At 38.9% G+C, this 18,929-nt stretch overlaps 2 protein-coding genes across 3 annotated transcripts in view; both read left to right on the top strand.

Annotated features, from left to right (window-relative positions):
* Positions 1–18,929, top strand: part of rabgap1 (RAB GTPase activating protein 1) — a 76,153-nt gene that overhangs the window by 29,494 nt on the left and 27,730 nt on the right. For both annotated transcript variants that reach the window (XM_079256567.1, XM_079256568.1), the window contains 2 exons: positions 641–734; positions 1,971–2,121. In XM_079256567.1, coding sequence (XP_079112693.1) covers positions 641–734; positions 1,971–2,121 — 245 coding nt within the window. The remainder of the gene's footprint in view (positions 1–640; positions 735–1,970; positions 2,122–18,929) is intronic.
* LOC306768701 (putative G-protein coupled receptor 21) lies at positions 13,148–14,386 on the top strand (the record flags this gene model as incomplete). The annotated part of the gene is made up of 1 exon (XM_079257118.1): positions 13,148–14,386. The coding sequence occupies one exon, from the start codon at positions 13,148–13,150 to the stop codon at positions 14,384–14,386; it is 1,239 nt and encodes a 412-aa protein (XP_079113244.1).

Consider the following 18,929-nt stretch of genomic DNA (forward strand, 5'->3'; position numbering starts at 1 on the left):
ACACGCTCACAGCCCCCATCTCTTTGCCTATTTTTGTATTTTCCGGGAGAGACGACACCTGTGATGCTGCCAAGAAGGCAATGGTAGGAACCGCCCACCGAGCTTCAATTTAGCTCTTCAGAAACCTACGGGATGACGCCATGGAGGCTCTTTTCATCTCTTATATATAGTCTATGTAAATGATAGAAACATTGCATGCCCTGTCCTGTGGAGCAGCACCAGATAGAGACATGCAGTCCACAGGAGTTCAAATCAAATTTGAGATCACTCTCTTATAGGACTGTTTGTCCATCCCAGAGTACTTATCCATCACCGCTCTTTGTATTTTGCAATAATGTTAACGGTGACAAAGAGTAAGAAAGGTAGGGAGCATTATTTAGTTTCTCTCTGTGTGTTTGTATTTTTATCAGTTTTCTTTGGTCTGGTTTCAGACTGCGGACACTGCGTTCACTGATGGCTCCTTTGTAGTTGGGAATATTTAGATACTAATATGGTCTTTATAAATGATCTATTTGTGTTTTTGTTTGCTCTCTTATTTATTTAATTATTTCTTTATCTATATAAATGAATGTATATCTTAATTTTGATATAAATGGTTTTCACATACTTTTTCTTTGTGTTTGCACTCATGTTTGTCCAGACAACGATGAACCTTTACTCAGTGGATCTGGGGATGTTTCAAAGGAATGTGCTGAGAAGATCCTGGAGACGTGGGGAGACTTGTTGTCCAAATGGTATGATTTACTCTCTTGTTAGCTGAGGAGAAAAGGTCAACACTTAAACCGTATTATTACGATACTAAAGGTACTGTGGAAGATGTGGGCGCTCCAACATCTTAATGCAAAAAAGTTAATGGGCTTACAAATGTGTTGATTTTCTGAGCAAACCTAACGTTACATCTTTATCTGCTTAATATTCTGTAGGTGTTTGTCTCTTCTCTGATTAAAACTAATGCTTTTATAAAAATGAAACGGAATCACAAGACAACACTAGGCTCTGTGTGATTAGTGATGTTGTGTGTGCAAGTGTGTGTGTTGTGGCTTTGTGGGTTGTAGCTCCCTGGGAGCTCAAGAGAGGCAAGTCACAGAAAGCTCTTCACAGTTTTTATACCCTGAGGACCAAGCCTGAGTTTACTTGCATCCACACATGCATGGACACCCATGAATACAATTTCCCTTCTTAGTCTCTGCACAATATGCAGACATATTGCATAACCTGACACTGATCAAATAAACAAAACAAACCCAGTAAATGGAGAGGGATGAATTAAGAAATGGGGAAAAGTGAGAGAATCATTGGGGATTCGGGGATTATCTGTTGGCTCCAGTCAGGCGGTTTGGGAGTAAGTAGGTACAGCTGTGCCTCACGAGTTTGCCTGCTCCTTCTCTCTGTGTCTCTCATCCTGTATTTCATAGTTGATTGTGTGTTGGCTAATATGTAAACTTGTTCAGCATTTCATGTCACACCTAGAGTTAATGTTTTTTTAATGTTAACAACAGAAATGATGTTTAAATGTGGAAAAAAAAAGGAAGGAAGGAAAACATTAAACCTGTGTGCTGTGTGTAGAGTTTCTTATAAGCTTATCGTCTTTAGGGATTTTAGGATAAGATGAGTGTTGTGCATTTGCTGAATTAAAAAAAAAAAAAGGCCATATTTCACGTTTTAAATGGCTAATCCTTTGAATTGTTGATTAACTGCATCTCTTATGGGATGCTGGACTAGAACTTTTACATGTAAATCATTTGTATATGTTTTTTTAGGTTACATAACTCCTCATCATTCTTATGATCTTAGCCTCAATAGTCCACTCTCTGCTGCCACTGATAAAATCGTGACGGGTTGAAACTGCAGGCAGTGTGCACTGAAATGTAACATTTGCTAAATAATGTGTGTTAGGGGAGACTGGCATACCAGCAGTGAGTGTATATGTGAAACCACCATGGGTGACTTTCGTCTTCCATCTGTCCCAGGCACATGAACTTATCAGTGCGACCCAGACAGCTGCCAGCTTTGGTGCGAAGCGGCATCCCTGAGGCACTGCGTGGGGAGGTGTGGCAGCTCCTGGCAGGCTGCCACAACAATGACCACCAGGTTGAAGAATACCGCACTCTGATCACAAAGGTAAGAGCAAACACAGGACACACCTTTAATTTTGTTGGTGTAAGTGATGAGAAAAGCTGCCTTTCAGAACCTCAACTTGAACACTAGCTACATTGTTTGATCATTTTACCGGCTTCTGAGTCTTTTCCAACTTAATTTGCTACTGAAGTCGGAGCTTTCCTGAAGCGCTTTTGTCATTTTGCCACTTGCATGTATTTTGGTCTCTTGTTAATACAGATTTCATTTGTTTGCACTTGCAGGAGCATAATTGTTGCTGTTATTTTCTATGGAAACAACCCTGTTTCATGTTTACTTGTCAAAGAATAAACCTCAGGGACCACTAGCGGCAAGCTTTCGTAAGATTGCCTCTCTCATGCTTTTGAACTTGTGATAGTCACCAGTACTTGCAAATCATACAAGTGGCTTCCTTCTGATGTTGTGCAAGTGAAAGACAAAATTTCAACCACACATTTTTAGCAAAGAAGTAAAGGATTTGCTCTCTAACTACTCATTTATAATATAATTCTTTAAAGCATGTTTTGGAAACTCCGGTCCTCAAGAGCTGTCATGTCCTGCAAGTGTTTCCCTGCTCCAACACACCTGACACACATTACTTAATTAGCAACTTGACATAAAGCTCTGCACAAGTCTGCTAATTACCTCTTGATTTGAGTCAGGTGTTGCAGCAGGGGAAGTCCCAGCACTTGCACGACTTCGGCCCTGGAAGACCAGAGTTGCCCACCCCTGCTTTAAAGTAAGGAAATGTATACATGTTAGGTAAGATATTGGGGGGGGGGAAAGCTCTTTCTTTGTAGACAGATTAGTCTTTTGGTCATCAATAACTACAGTTGTGTATTGGTGTCTTGGCCATGTGAGCGTTTTCATCTCAGATCATTTTTAATCACACTGTATTTGCAGTTCTGTCTGTGAGTGTTTGTGGACGTTTAAGACGTGATGGATCCTTGTTCAATCTCAGCGTTTCTCTGCTGTTTTCATGTAAAAGCAACATCTACAGCAACAAGCAAGTAGGCAACAAGTAGGTAAATTGGTAAAGCCAAATTTATTTCTATTGTCACGTTTTAAACAACCTCAGTTGACCAAAGTGTTGTTCAGGACAGACCACAATAAAACAAAACTTCAGGAAGGTGGTCTGCATTGAAGGGTTAAGCGTTCGAGTCCGGCACACTGGACTGGAGGGTTTTACTGTATGTGGCAGTGTAGTATTGAAGAGCACAGGGAAATGGGGTGTGGCTGACATCTATATCTTAACATCAAATATATGTCCCTTCTGGTGCACTTTGCCAAACACTGACTGAGCAAAGTTAAAAGTGTCACTGAGGTTGAGGAACATTCACAACAAATGATTAAAATCCATATAGACTTTAAAATGATGATGGTGGTGACAAGATGTTGGCCTTGCCTTTTCCTTTCCTCTCCTTTACTTCTTTTACTCTCATTCTCCCCGTTTTCATTTTTTGTTCTTCTATTTGTATTTAGACCTTTTCCCACCACTCCATGTCTGTATTAATTACCTTGATAATATCTACTTGTCTGCTCAGTATTTATGGTTACTGAGGAGGAATTTACATGAAAACTGGCGACACAAAACCCACAAAAGCTCATTCTTTCTCGTTTTAATTCTTCTTTTTTAATTTATTTTTTTATTTTCGCTAATGTAAAGGTATGAATAGAATCTTTCCTTTGGGAGCGACTACATGAAATTACAATGCAGCAATGTTGATCACTTGTGGACACAAAGTTGGATGGGAATTTATATAAGAGGCACTGATGCATTCTGGGTTTGTCCATGGGCCAACAAGCCCACAGAGAACAGTTTCGGGAACATGTGCAACTTTATCTGACTGACTGAGGATCTATGTTTTATTTATTCTTCTGACAGATAAGAACATCACTCTTATTTAATACACCGATGCATATGAGCCAAGTTGTGTGTTTTATTTGATCCATTATTTTTTTACCTTAAAAATGTCATACACATACTTGAACATGCTTGCACCTCTTTTCAACCACATCAGTGTTTTTACATATTTCATTACATGGCTTCATTTCTTTCCAGAGACATTATAGAAGCCGAGTGTATTTTTCTGCCAGTAGAAGAAGCGACATCCAGGCAAACAATGTATTCTCATTTTAACATCTTGTTTTGTAAAGTTCACAGAACCTTTCCAGTTTGTCTCATGCTGTGAAGTCATAGAACACCTTGTGTTTTTATTTAGCTGCTGAACATCTCACTATGCATGGTTAAAAATCCTCTGATCTCAGTTGCTTTCTGGCCTTATTTTGCACTGATACAGCAGTATAAACAATACATAACATTTGCATTATACCAGAAAAAAAGATTTGTAGTCAGATTAAAGCCTAAAAAATGCATATCAACATGAGAGTTGGACCTAAATCATTGAAAATCTGAGTTCTACAGGAAATGCTATTTAGATAAAGAATCTTTAAAGTTTATTCCTGCCAGCCAAATCATACCTCTTTTTGCAGTTCGTTTGACCTCTCCAGTGCGCCTTTTCCACACTGAATTGAGTTGACATTATTAAATATTCAGAAAATCCCCAAATATGGTGATCTTAATGGTACCTCTGCCTTCTGGAAAGCGTTCTTCCCTTGGATGGATTATAGTCCTATTTATTCTCTGCTGAAAACTAGCACTGAATGAGAAACCCCCCAAAGCCAGAACTTGACATGCTTTTTCATTGTGTTTGAGATAATGATATATTTGTATGTTGAAGCACCATCCTGTCTGTTTTGCAATATGTGATTGAATTTGAGCAGAAAATAAAGCTCCATACAGATTACATTTCATTCTGCTGTACATCTGTCAGAGCTACACTGTCAAAAACATGTCCAAACCCGTCAGACCAACTTTGGCCATTAAATCTTGATAATTATTATTTAGTCAACCTGCTGGTAACATTGTACTTCTGTGGCATTTCGGTAAACAACAGTTTACCAATCTATTGCTAACTGCACAAATGATAAAAATGCTGGTAGTTGTGAACCTTTTCACTAGTTTAGAGTCCCACGATAAAAAGATGTAGCTGAACGTTGCCTTGTACGCAAGCAAGCAGCTCTCAGACTGATTTGATGATGTTAAAGTGGCCTTCTTCACAATGACAACATTTGTGACATTTCTAATTCTTTTGTGGTCCTCCAAACCTTTTGTTGTCACTGAGTTTGTCCAAGTAGTCCTCTTTTAGAACAAATCATGGAATGAGACATCAGGCCATGAAAGTCTAAAAGGCTTTCAGTCATTTGTCTATAAGACTGTAATGCTTCATGGTTTATTTGTTCTATTCAGTTAAATATGTTAATTCTTCCTTTTAGCTGAATTGTAATTGCTTTATTGAAAGCCCACTGCAATACAGTATGGATGCAGAGTTATGAAAATTGTGTCAATGTTTATGTAAATGTGAAATTTATGAGAATATCAAAGTAGAAACTGCTAATTTTCTGTTTAAACCGGGTACCAAGTTTCTTTCCCCCCCCCCCTTTTTTTATTTACATGGTCAAAGGTCAGCCAGGCAATATAACCTGAAAATGTTGCAGGGTGGCGATTGGTCAGAGTGTTCTCTATAGAATACATGTTAGTGGTGCTTGTCCCACTATGCACACCGACTTAGTTCTTTGGTCTCACAGACAGAAAGTCCTTTGCCAATCTGTACAAATGGATTTGCATGTTTGTAGGCATGGATTTATCCATGGCTCCTTATCTCTGCTGACCCGTAATGAGCTCTATAGCACAAGCTGAAAAGACGTATTACGTTTGCCGGTCATAAACTTCTGCAATATAATGGCTATTCTACATACACAGAGGTTTTTTGTCCTGTCTCTGTAGTTTCATACAGGGTGCAGCTGCAGTGGGAATCAGCTGATCCAGCCCACTTTTAGTTGGGTTACTGACTGGAGCACAAAAAACCAAACCAAAGCAGACAGACGTGCCTTATTCTAAAAATGCGAAAATTTAAATGAAGTTGTATCAGCAAGTGAAACAGTGACCCACCTTCACATTTCTGGTGTTATTCTTACCAATTAATGTGTATGATCTCATGCACTAAACAGCTTTTTTCCTTGTTCAGTTCATGTTTTCAATTCTGCCATGCCATAACCATCTGCCAGCTCCTAATTTGGTTTTTGTGCTTTCAGTAATCAAGCTTGTGTTTGCGTCTCTCTTCACGCTTTGTTGCACCCAGTGTACATCGTGTCCCATCTACTACCCTTGTTTGTTCTCCGTCCCATCTGAATGTGGTGTTCATACACAGATCAGAGTGAAGGGAACTGAGCGACACAAGACCTATGAGTCTTAGATATTTACCTATTCGTTCCCCATGGAGGATGATTGCTGCTGAATAACCTGAGTATCAGTCCAACTTTGATTACTGGTCAAGTAACAACACCTGCAACCACTGAACTCTTCTTGCTGCTGTAGCCACGGCCAAAATTCAGCATTAGAGCCTTTACGTCTACTAAATAAAACCAGTTGTGGATAGTTACAAAGTCTCTTGAAACTGATGGTTTTTGCATATCACTGGTGCAATGGAAGGTGAATTAAATCAGGAGGATGATCTATGTGTGTGATCCATTGACATGCAGCATGATATTGTACTGAGCTGTAGTGTGAACACCACGCAAAGTCATGTAGACGTCAACATACCATCCATCCATTTTCTATACCGCTTAGTCCAATGAAGGGCTGCGGGAAGCTGGAGCCTATCACAGCAATCATAAGGCAGGCTAAACCATAGACTGGTCCCCAGTCCATTTCAGACTGCAACATTTCACATATGATTCATAAGTTTAGTCTGACTCTTCTAATATCGTTGAAGTTGTCCAAGAGTAGTCTAATTCTGAATTTTGGAAAATGCAATGTGTGTCTGTCAGGTGATGGTTGTTATTTCAGCATAGCATGAGGGAATGAAACCTGACAAAGACAAGGTTGTCTGGGGTTATGATCTGCACAGCAGGTGGGTGGAGAAGTACTTTCGTGGACACTGCTGGTGAATTGAAGAAGAAAAATCAAGACTAAATGAAGTCAACATGATTTGATATATTTGAGCTCTGAAACTCCAAACTAAATTCTAAGAAAGATGTGATATTTTCTTAAAATGAACACCTAAATGTGTTAGTTTTAATACATTTGAACATTTATTTAAAGACATGAATACAAGGAAATGATTTTCAGTTACTTCACTAATTTTACCATATTTTAAAAAAATATAATTTTTTATAAGTGAATTGAACTAAGGTAGACCTTTTTAGTGCCCAAAGGGATTAACTGCAGATGAAAAGTAAATAGTTAAATACGCGTACCTTGTTTTTCCTCATGGACACTTAAAATGCAACATTGACTCTTTCATTTACTGAATGAAACATCAGATGTTGGAAAAATGTGCATAAGTCATTTTCACATGACCTTGTTGTGATGAAATAAAGTAGATTGTGAAGTGTCAGGCCATGTTTCGGCGTGGAGGGAAATAAACCATGTTTACAGTCAGTAACTGGAAAGAAAACCTAAGGGCAGTCGTCTATGTCCTTTCTTTTGTGCTTGTCTGTATTGGCCATGGGCTTTCTTTCAGTGGAAATAGACATTTTTTTGTCGTCATCAGTCATGTGAATGAAGTCTTCGCTACATCAGGGCATTTTTATACTTTTAAAAAGTATAAGGAGGTCCTCAGAAGGAAAGTTTTGTTTGTAATTAAAAATTAAGACTCATTGTTGAGACTATGTTGTTTCCTTCATAACCCAGAGAGCACAAGGCTTCAATAATCCTCTTGTCCATACCCATAAGTAATTACTTTGATTAAATATAATGTTTTAACTTCTCTTCATACATGCAATAACCCAGTATAAGCCCCCTGGTAGGTTGTGACAGTTTCCGAAACATTGTGATTGACAAAACTTCCAACGGTCAGTACCGCATGAGTGTGCAAGCGTGAGCTTCAAAACCTGGAACAAAAGGTCAAATGGTAAATGGCAAAAACTGATTATACCAAATTGATCTATTTATTCATCAAACTCAGATTTGATATACCTAATTTCATGTTAATTCTGGCCTTTTTGGTCTGCGGGTTGTACGGCCTACCCCTGTTTGTCAAGGCAGCGTTCAGCAACACAGTATGAATCCAATCATGTCTTCTTCACTTTTGCTCTTTTATTTTTTGCCATGAAACACTGTTTTAACTTTATAGATTAATGAGGTGCTCATGATGTTATTTTCTTAAAACCTGGGCCCCAACCTTTTTTTTAAAGCCTGTTTTCATCATTATGACAATTTTGTGGATTTGTGGGGGAGGTCGGTGGAACTTTTAAAGCACAGTAAAAGTATTAGAAGTTCCAACAGAGGAGTAAACTCTTGCTTTGAAATATGCTTTCTGATTCATTGATAACTGTAATGTACAGTACTGCTTGATGTACTACAGCTAAATCAACAGTTTTTTTCTTTTGTAAAATGATGAACATTTTGTGGAACTTTCCAAACCACCACAGTCCAACATAAATACAGATCACATCACAAAAACAGGCATTAGCACAACAATAGAGAAGTGGGAAGAAAAGAACCAAACTTATACATATAAATGAAACGAACATGAAATGAATCACAACAAATAACTAAATAAACAAAATAGAATAAATAGAATAACAAAGAGGCTGCTGTTTATCGAAGTGTCTCTCACTCAGTGAAGTCAGAACTCCCCAGGATCCCAGCACCATCCCACCTTTAGGTTGATCCTCCTGTTTTGGAACGGTAACTTTATGATTTTTGTTATTAGTTTGCTATTAACTGTTTTATGTTGATGAAGCATCATGTTACTCTGCTGTGTGATGCTCAATACCCTATCTAGACAACAGGAACAGAATCTTTGATTCACACACTCTTGTATGTTCTGCGTGGACACAAAGTAAGGACATAAATGCAGCCCATGTGTCACCAGGTCTGCTGTGTTGGCCTATTGTGGACTACCTGCCTGTCTGAATGTCTCTGACTGGCCCATGTAATGACCTGTCTGCTTTTACCAAGACCTGTCTGTGCTTCCGTCAGCATGTGTGTCCCCTGCTTCTCCCTGTCTGCATGCTTATTTTTGTCTCATAGTTTCTTTCTCTCTTCCACTTGAACTCTCTAGTCATTTCATTGTATCGTTCTTTGTTTTTGTGTGACTTTACGCGGTTATCAGGACTTGTATTCACTAGTGCTCGGACTTCCAGAAATTGAAATACTTTCAGATTTGTTTTATCTGACTTTAAGAGTGAGTGCCAGAGGGAGTTCAGAGTGTCAAATGAAAGATGTAAAGTAACTTTTATAGTCAAATAAGGACATGCTGATTTACCTTTCTTTTGTTTTTATTTGTTGTGGAATCTTATTTTTTTCTGTCTTGATTGTGTTTGTGTTAAACAGTAAGAGCTTTCTCCACCCTTCCCTTTTGCTCGGATTTGTTTATGTACTTAAACTCAGCATACAAAAATGAATGTAATCAATTTGCATGTAGAAATTTGAATTCATTAGCTGTCTGTTTTTTTTTCTCAAATCCTTTCAAGCAAGTCCCTGATTAACCACAACCTAAAAAAAGGCCATCAGCTGACTGCTTTTTTATTTGTTTTATTTTTTATTTTTTTATGTTTCTCTTACATCACACAGATACAAATGTTGAATTTATATAAAAGCAGAAATGAATTATAAGGATTATGGTAGGATGACTGATTATTAGTAATCAGATATGGCCAGTATTGTTGTCTTGTTAGTGAATAGCTTGCCAAAAATGGTATTATTTTGTTATTTAGGTAAATATAATCATTTTAACAAGTTTGTGAAAAATGTGATGAAATCTAATGTGCTTTACATCTGAATCTATGAGGTTATTGCCAGGTGTGTCTGTTAACAGACACTTGTCCTTGGATGGATGCTCAACAATAATGCGTAAATCAGTCAGCTAACATGGCTGAGTTATACTCAGAATGGCAACCTGGGGACATCGCGTCATTTTTGTCTTTTCTCCTCTGTTTCTTCTTGCTTCTTTTAACTTCTATCTTTTCCTTTTCCCTCCAGTTCCTATCCTTCCTGTAGCCCTTTAGCTCGACTGTCATCTATTTTTAGCTCCTCGTGTGGTTGGCAGAGGAGGTGCGTGAAAGCATGGGAGTGTGTCTGGATTGCGGGGGAGAAAGGTGCAGACTGGTGTGCGTGTGCAGGGCTGTGTGAGTATGTTTGGGTCTCCATCACGCTCACCAAATTTCTCAGCACGAGGCAAACACTGCAGTCTTCAGAAAGTCATTAAGAGATGGGATGGAGACAGTGCTGCAGTAAATCTGATAGTAATTACTACCCAGTGAAGTTCAGTAGGGGGATACTAAGTACTAAGTAACTTAATTTAATCTGCACATCATGTGAACTGTAAAGAATCAGTAATTAATCCAGCAGAGATTCAGTTGGCTCTTCATAGTTGTTCTGATTTGCTCATGCAATAAAAACTCGACTCCTGATATTTCTAAGAGGGAGATTAAACACTTAATATTGTTGTTGGTGTGTCAAAGGAGGCTTTGTGTGAATGTATTCTGTAAATGTAAGCAACATCTGGGACACATTAATAGATTCTGTGATGTAATGGCTAAATGCAGAGAATGCTTGAATCTAGATTGCAATTAGCTCACAGATGCATCGTTGTGTCCACATCAACCCCAAATTTAACAAAGAGTTAATTGACAGAAACGTTCGTCTTTTGCTTGGTATTATATTTGCTTTATGACACGATAATATTATTAATACAGTTGTTTTCATTGCCACATTGACCTTTATATCTAATAATTTGAAGTCCCAGTACCCAGTTTGCTCTGTTAGACCAGGACATTTCCACATGGTATTCCATTTACCAGCACAAGTTTTCATCCAAGCATTTAAGCGTTTGGTTATTTATTAAATAAGAACTAATGAACATACTCAAAGCATTTAATAGATTGAGGTGCTCTTTTTGTTGTTGTTTTAAGAGTGTGATGCTTGAGCATTTTTAGCCTGAAGCACACATTTTCTTTATATCATACAAGCCCCTGAGATTGCACATATGTCTGGTGAAACATCCACAAAGCTTTGCTGAACACTGATGAAAAGTTTAAAAGTGAATGAGTCTGATGATGCAGTTATGAGCATACTAATAGCCATAAATCCTAATAACATTTTTTCCAAAAAGTGCATTTTCAGAATTACACAAACGCCCATAGTCAGTATTAAGACTTAATTGAATATGATGAAGGATTGCTTGCTCTCCAGAAAGTATAATCTCGTTTGGTCTTCAGTGCTTTCTCTGTGTTGACACAGATTTTTCTTGGCATTTAAATCTGGAAGTGGGGGTGGCCATTCAAGGACAGTCCAAGTTTTGATAGACCTAACAGCAAGCTTGTCACCATCCTTTCTTGTTCAAACTCTTAGTCTATAGTAGCATTTTTTCTTTGTCCTTTTTTATTTTTTACTTTAGCATGGATACTAAAGTAGTTATTATTTTCATACCAATCTTACCATAATCTTTTAATTCATTTGTACATTATACCTGGAGAAAAAACTGGAGAAAAAACCCCAGTCAAATTATAAGTCGCTGTGCTGCTAATTAAACAGGCTGTGAGAGCAAATTAAATAATTTATGCTGTGCCTTGATGTTTTTGCATCTGTCCATCTGTTAAGCTTCTGTGTTGCTTCAGTTTATTAGATTATACATTTCTACATAACTAGTAAATAAATCAGTTTTTTGTGTTCAGAGTAGAATATGATCCCTAAGAAAACAAAACCATTAATACTGGAAACTAAGAAACATGGGAAAAAAAGACATTGTCAGTCTGTCATCTTTGTAATTTTATTAAATACGGGTTGCCCTCAGACCCACTCACATAGGAGCTAATTCAGCTCAAGCATAGCTCTGTCTTGTATTATAGTTTCAGCTTGCTGGAAGACCTGAGTTCTTGATTTAAGTTTAAAGTGTGAAACAGTATGTTTAAATCTTGAGGGGATTATTAGAAACATTGGCCCAAAAAAAGCAGAGAAGAGGAGGGAAGGTGGGGACGGAGGCAGCCTCGTGTCTTTGCAGATGATCATTGGCTAGAGCCAAGGAGGAGAGGGAGGGGTTTCAGTGTCACTGTTTCTGTAGAGTGAGGCAGAGGGAGCGAGACAGAGCATGAGAATGAGACAGCAAAGGAGAACAAATGAACACTGAGGGGTTCTCCCAGCATCGGTATGCCTGCCTTCCTGATCTCCACTTCAGACAGAGACGCTGCTCCTCAGTAACAGCTGAGCTGTGTTTTACTGTATGTGTGTGTGACAGCGGTTTTTTTTTCCTGTCCTGATCTTCTCCACTCATGCTGTGGTTTCACTCTGAAGGACCGGACAGAAACTGAGACAAGAACCAGTTCAGATGGAAGGATGGTGAAAAGAGGATAAAGCAAGAAAACCCAGGAGACTAAACAGAAACGGAGAAACGAGCTCAAGGACAGAGTTAAAAAAGAAGAAATTATGCTCTTCCATCCCTGCAGTTTGTGTATTCAGCTCATTAAACAATAATAACTTTTCTCTGGAAGCTGTGCCAGGGACTCTGTAGACTACATACCTACAAGAGAGGTCTCCTGTCTGGGACTTTTGCAGCGGCAGCAGATGTTGAGGACATCTCAGACTTTCTACGAAGTGGAGGCATTTCAAGCATAACTTGGACCTGAATTCCTTCAGTCATTTTTTTCCCCTTGTTGTGCCTTCAGCTGGGAATTCTGCTTTACTGGAGCTCCGAAGAGAAGACGAGAATATAAATATTTATAAATATTTTTGTACACTTGTCTCTTTTTTTTCCCCGTCTAGCTGGTAATTGCGCCTGTCTGTTTGACGACAATACCAGGGGACTCTCACCTTTATCTGCCCTTTCCATTCTTCCTCTGTTTGAAATGGAGCATGGGGATCTTTGTTTAGACTGAAACTAAACAACCAGCTACCTGACAAAATAGTCTGTTTTAAGGATTTATCGCACCCTTAAAGGGCCCGTCACACGTATTGCTGTCAAAGAACATGAATTCCTCCCTGGATCCACTGAACCAGAGCTCAGCTGACTCGTCAACGTCATCTGCCCCCTTCTGCCTGCTCGAAATAGGCTATTCCCAAATTTTCAGCACATGCCTCCTTGAAGTATCGATCATACTTCTACTTACTGTTCTTATCATCTGTGGGAACCTGATGGTGATTTTTGTATTTCACTGTGCCCCTTTGCTCAGCCAGCACACCACCAGCGCTTTCATCCAGACTATGGCATACGCAGATCTGCTGGTAGGGGTTAGCTGCCTCTTTCCTTCCTTGTCGCTTCTCCATCATCTGCAGGGTCTTGACCCCAAGCTCACCTGCCAGGTGTTTGGCTACATGGTGTCTGTTTTGAAGTCCGTGTCAATGGCGTCTTTGGCATGCGTCAGCGTGGACCGCTACATCGCCATCACACGGCCTCTGACTTATGCATCGTTGGTAACCCCTTGTCGAGTCCGCTGCTGTATTGTTCTTATATGGTTCTACTCGGCCCTGGTGTTTCTCCCGTCTTTTCTCGGATGGGGGAAACCTGGATATCACGGCGATGTGGTGGAATGGTGTGCAGTTGAGTGGAGGACTAGTCCAGCTTTCACAACCTTTATTGTTGCACTGCTCTACGCCCCGGCTGCTCTTACTATCTGCTTCACGTATGCCAACATCTTCAAGATCTGCCAACAGCACACCCGGGAGATCAGCGAGCGCCATGCACGTTATCGACCCCAGCAACTACAAGGCTCAGGGACGACGGAGGCGTCTGCAATCAAGGACACCAACACAATAGAACAAGAGCACTTGTCGCACTTGTCCGGGCCCCAAAAGACCCAGCAACACCACCGTCAGTATCAGCAGTCCACATCAACATACCCGGACAAGCGATATGCTATGGTGTTGTTTCGCATCACCAGCGTGTTTTACATCCTCTGGTTGCCCTACATTCTGTACTTTCTGCTGGAGAGCGGAGGGATATACCAACACCCCGCAGCATCATTTTTTACCACATGGCTGGCAATCAGCAACAGCTTCTGCAACTGTCTCATTTACAGCCTCTCCAACTCTTCCTTCAGAAAGGGCCTCAAACGCCTCTGCTCCTTGTGTTTACAGCGAAGTGGCGGTGGCTTCGGGGTTAAGCACACCAAAAAAGCTTTCGCTGGTTCTGCTGAAAAGGGTTGTGCAGGGCTGGGGTGTGGATATGGCCATGGGGAAATGGCAGTTGGTACAACATGTCACGTCTAGAGGAAGCTCTTGTGCCAAATTTGGATTTGAACTGAAATGCCTGAAGCGACTGCTGTTAAGATTTTTCTTAAATGTGCTAGAAGGAGAGAGAAGGCGCCATTGTTATGTCACTGCTGTTTCTGTTGGAATTGGACGTTAAAGCAGACGTCTCCCTGCGCAAGCCACAGCTGGCAAAGTCAGAGAATGAGAGTCAAGAGCGTAACAATAAAGCAGAAACAGGCCTTAATAGACTTGAAGGTGTTTTTGTAATGGCCATAGAAACATTGGCTGCTGCGCATGGTGATAGACAAGGTGCTTTCGTGTGGGGGGAGAAAAATGTCTGTCTTCTCTTTAAAGAAGTGAATCCTTTCATGGTGAAAGTGCTAATCAACACGTGTTCTTTCTGGAATGGAGTATTTAATTTGTTACCAAAAAAAGAAGAAAAAAGTTACAGGATAGCTCCTCTAAAAGGTTGGATGAGAAACATTGTGGTTTTGGTTATCAGCACAGTCACTGTTGAATGCAACAAAGAAGAAACTGACTGCTGTAGTTAAATAAAATGATACTGAGGCGATTCTAATCTTCTGTGCTCTAACCGCCTCAGCATTCATCATATAAATGTTACGTTTTGTTATGTGTGAGTTGAAAAGAATCTCCAGTGCTTATTATAAATTATATGCATCAAGACATCTCGTCATGAACCTTTAAAACAAGATTATTTATTGATCTTGTTAAAATGTCTTTAACGAAGCTCTGGGTTCGCACACAGCACGTGTAACCCAGCTTTGGTGTACGGCTGTTGGACTGAAAAGCAAATGTAAGTTCCGGGTGAATTTCAAGTGATAATTGAAATCATAGCCAGTTTTATTGCACCTTTTTTGATTTATGTAGCTTAAATTATTTACTTAATTATTTTCAAGACAAAAACAACAACAACAAAGGATGTAGTTTTTACATTTACCATATATTGATTGATGGTACATTATTTGATGTCTTTAAACCAAAGGTAAAAGATGTACATTATTAAGATGGCTTACTCCTGAACTGTTATTCTCCCTCTTCTCTGGAGGGTTGGCATAGAGGAATAATTATATAAGATGATAGACTAATGATTGTGATAGTTTTACATCTACATTAAATCGTCTGGACATGTGTGCATTTACACAAACACACCAACAGATCGATACATGTACACTTAAACAGATAATCAAACAAAACAAACATCCTGTTTATATTCCATCAGCAGACTAACCTGTGTAGGGCTGCAAAGAGGAGAGCAACACTGACTGTTTAGCATCCTAATATATGCATACACTTGAGTGTATGGAGGCAGTTTATGCCAATTTTTATTTATTTTTGTGTGGGTTTTGTCCCCACTTGATATATAATACGAAAGAATACATATTAATATTAAGCTGAATTGCAGATAAAAATACTTGTAACTATAAAAATTGTGAATAGTGAACCATTGATTTAAGTGCAGATTTTGTAGCTTTGTCTATTGTGCCAAAGAGCGTTCTGTACATATTCTCAGATTGACATATTTCTTTCTCTAAATTTCTACTAGATGAAGATTTGGTAAACTTGAATGAGTTTTTCATGAAGTTTGTTTCCACTGCACTGTGTTGGCTCATTATTGCCTTGTGTTCATGAATAAGTTTCTCAGTATGTTGTGAAACATTGTTGCCTTGATTTAAATAATAACAAGTCAAACTGTTGGGGAGATATTTTCTTCCAACAGACAGCGAGGGCTCAGTTTATTGGCATGTGACTGTTTATGGAAGACACAGACTGACAAGCCGAAAAACGCAGTGATGGGGAAAAAAAGAAAATTTGTTTGTCAGCTTTTTTTACTTGATTCCACTTTTACTGCGGAAAAACTGGTCACCAAACCGGTTGTGAGATGGAATATTTTCGTTGATTCAGCTTTTCTTGATTATTTTAAATGTTGCACTCGTCACTCTCTGGTAAAACTGAAAGAGTAAAAGCATCAGACTGTCCATTTTGTCGCATGTATTTGTTGTGTGCTTGGAGCATTAGCGTGTGTGCCTTTATGTGCAGATTTGACCATTGGCTGAATTCTGACTGTTAGGATGTTCTGGTCTGTGTATCTTGTAATGTATGCTATACAGTAGTACTAATGTCTTTAAAAGTTCCCATTGTTTGTGTAAAGAAATGCCAAAAACTTGTCTTATTTATACCTTCTCCTGTTGTGTGTGAAGAATTGTGTGTTTACAGTATTGCCAGACTGAATGTTTGATTATCAAAGTACACACATTGATGTTTTTATCATTTGATTTCTGTCTACTCTCTTGTGAAGTGATAAATGTTATGTTGTCCTTGTAGGTTTGGCAGCATGTTAAAGCAACAGAAACGATTAAAGTTTTGTCTTCATAAAGCTGCTTTTTCCTGGATTATTGGGGGGTTTCTATGGATATATTGAGTTTAGTTTGGAATAATGACTTTGAATTGTAGGTAATAAAAATAACTCTATAGATATACCTTCACCTATATACACACACACACAGATGTACCTTTAATATATTTATTAGAAGTAGTCAGTAAAACCTGCAAGATCATCTGCAAGTAAATTGATATTCTTATATAAAATAATAAAATATGCAATAAAATGCAAAAAGTGCATGCAGAATGGAATAAAATATCTTCTAACTTCCATAATTAAAGGTTCTATTGTACTTTTCAGAATGGGTTATGTAAAACAAATTAGCAGGCATGAAATGATTTAAAAAAAAAAACTGTTGCAGGACAATGTGCATGCTTTCTGCTTCTTCAGCTTACTCCTTATGGCAGAAGGATTTTTTTATTTTTAGGTGAACCTTCACTGTATGGACTGAGGCAACCCTGAAGTTCTGCTGTAGCATTTTTATCACATGTCTTGTTCCTTTATCAGTGCAAAAAAAAGAGGTGTTTGTGAATATGCTGCCGTTCTAATAGCTCGATGTGCAACTGATGTAACGGTTTCATCAAGCGAGGCCTCGCGGGCAGTATGGGTGATTGCACGGCAGCTTTACACCACAAGCCTTGTCTTTCATTATGTGAGTGATTATTATTGGCTTGTTTTTGCCTTGAAAGTATAAATATTTTTTTTATCATCATCATCCAGACCCTCTTTAACAGGCACCAGCACTAATAGCTGCATCATGAGCCAGCTTCTCTGAGGATCAGATAATTATCACATATCACACAAGACAAGACTGCCCGCTGTAACTAAATCTTGGTCTGGAAACATTCTAAACATAGGAATTTCACTCTGCATGTTTTGTTTTTTTCCCCACAGTGAATGTGGAAAATAGCTTGTTGAACAATGAGGCCTTGTAAGACTGAGGCTTTAGAAAATGAATCTACGACCAGAAAAAAAGATATTATCACTACTCTGATCAGTAACAAAATGTGTCATGTGGTTTTTGCAAGATGTCTAGTTTTATGTCAAGATAACGTTTAATTATTCTACAGCCATTTAATAATGCTGCTCAACATCAGTGAGGGTGTTACGTGATGCTTTGTAGACTGCGAGGTGTACGTGGCTCTCTTCTGAACAAATAAATGTGATTTTATTCCTTTTCCAGCTTTGAAAAGAGCCATGGATGTTGAGATTTGTGATGTGTGTTTACATGAATAATTGCCAGAAAAATAACTGGAGGAACAATTCTCTTTTTTCCCCCTCCCTCCAGACAAAAGAAGATTGTTTATGGGTTAGTTTGTTGTAAAAACTGTAAATGCATCCCGATGAAGCTGCTGTAAGAAAATATTTTAGCACAAACATTGCTTTGGTCTTTGTTGTTCCATCCAGATGTGACATGTTTTGTGTGCTCTCATCGTACTGAAGCAGCGTTTTGTTGTTGAAATGGCAGAAAAAGTAGGGCATGAGGCAGACTATTAAGATTTAATGAAGGATGATGGTGAGGTGAGGAAACAGCTCTGTGGTTAGCGTGTGCATCTGCCTATACTACACTGTTGTAAAGGAAAGCCGTTGTGAGGAAACCCTAAAAATATTTATCATTTGCCCTATTAGAAAAATGAATAAATGTGGCACTTGTTTGCATTTATACTTCTTTACTTTCTGATTAAATTCTGTCTCATGAATTTAAGAAAATGTTGTGCTCTGTGTTGTGTTTGTGGAGCCAAGCTTGTGGCAAGCCAGATAAATGTCACTCCATGTTGTCTTGACATCTCTGCAGGGTCCTTTAACAGCAGAGAAAGGAAAACAAAAAGGCACGTCAGCTATTGTGTTGAGTCAGAGAAAATAAGGTGTGTAAACAATAGACTGCTTGCTGCAAGGATTTCTCGTGGAAACCCCTCCGTTGCTTTATTCCCAGCTTTTGGCACAAATGAATGCACAGACGAGAGCGTTGCCAACTTTAGGCTTATCCCCAGTGAAGAGATAAAACGTCTGCTAGAAGAACACGTTTTGTCCTGTGACCTCACTCACTTTTGAAACGTTATTACCGTTTCACTACAGTACTACTCTGTGACTTACCACGGACAGAAGACAGTGATTTGATGTGTCCTTTAATTTAGATAACTGTAGGTAGCTTTTGTCATC

This window comes from Telmatherina bonti (assembly GCF_933228915.1).
Source record: "Telmatherina bonti genome assembly, chromosome: 17".
NCBI classification, from domain to species: Eukaryota; Metazoa; Chordata; class Actinopteri; order Atheriniformes; family Telmatherinidae; genus Telmatherina; species Telmatherina bonti.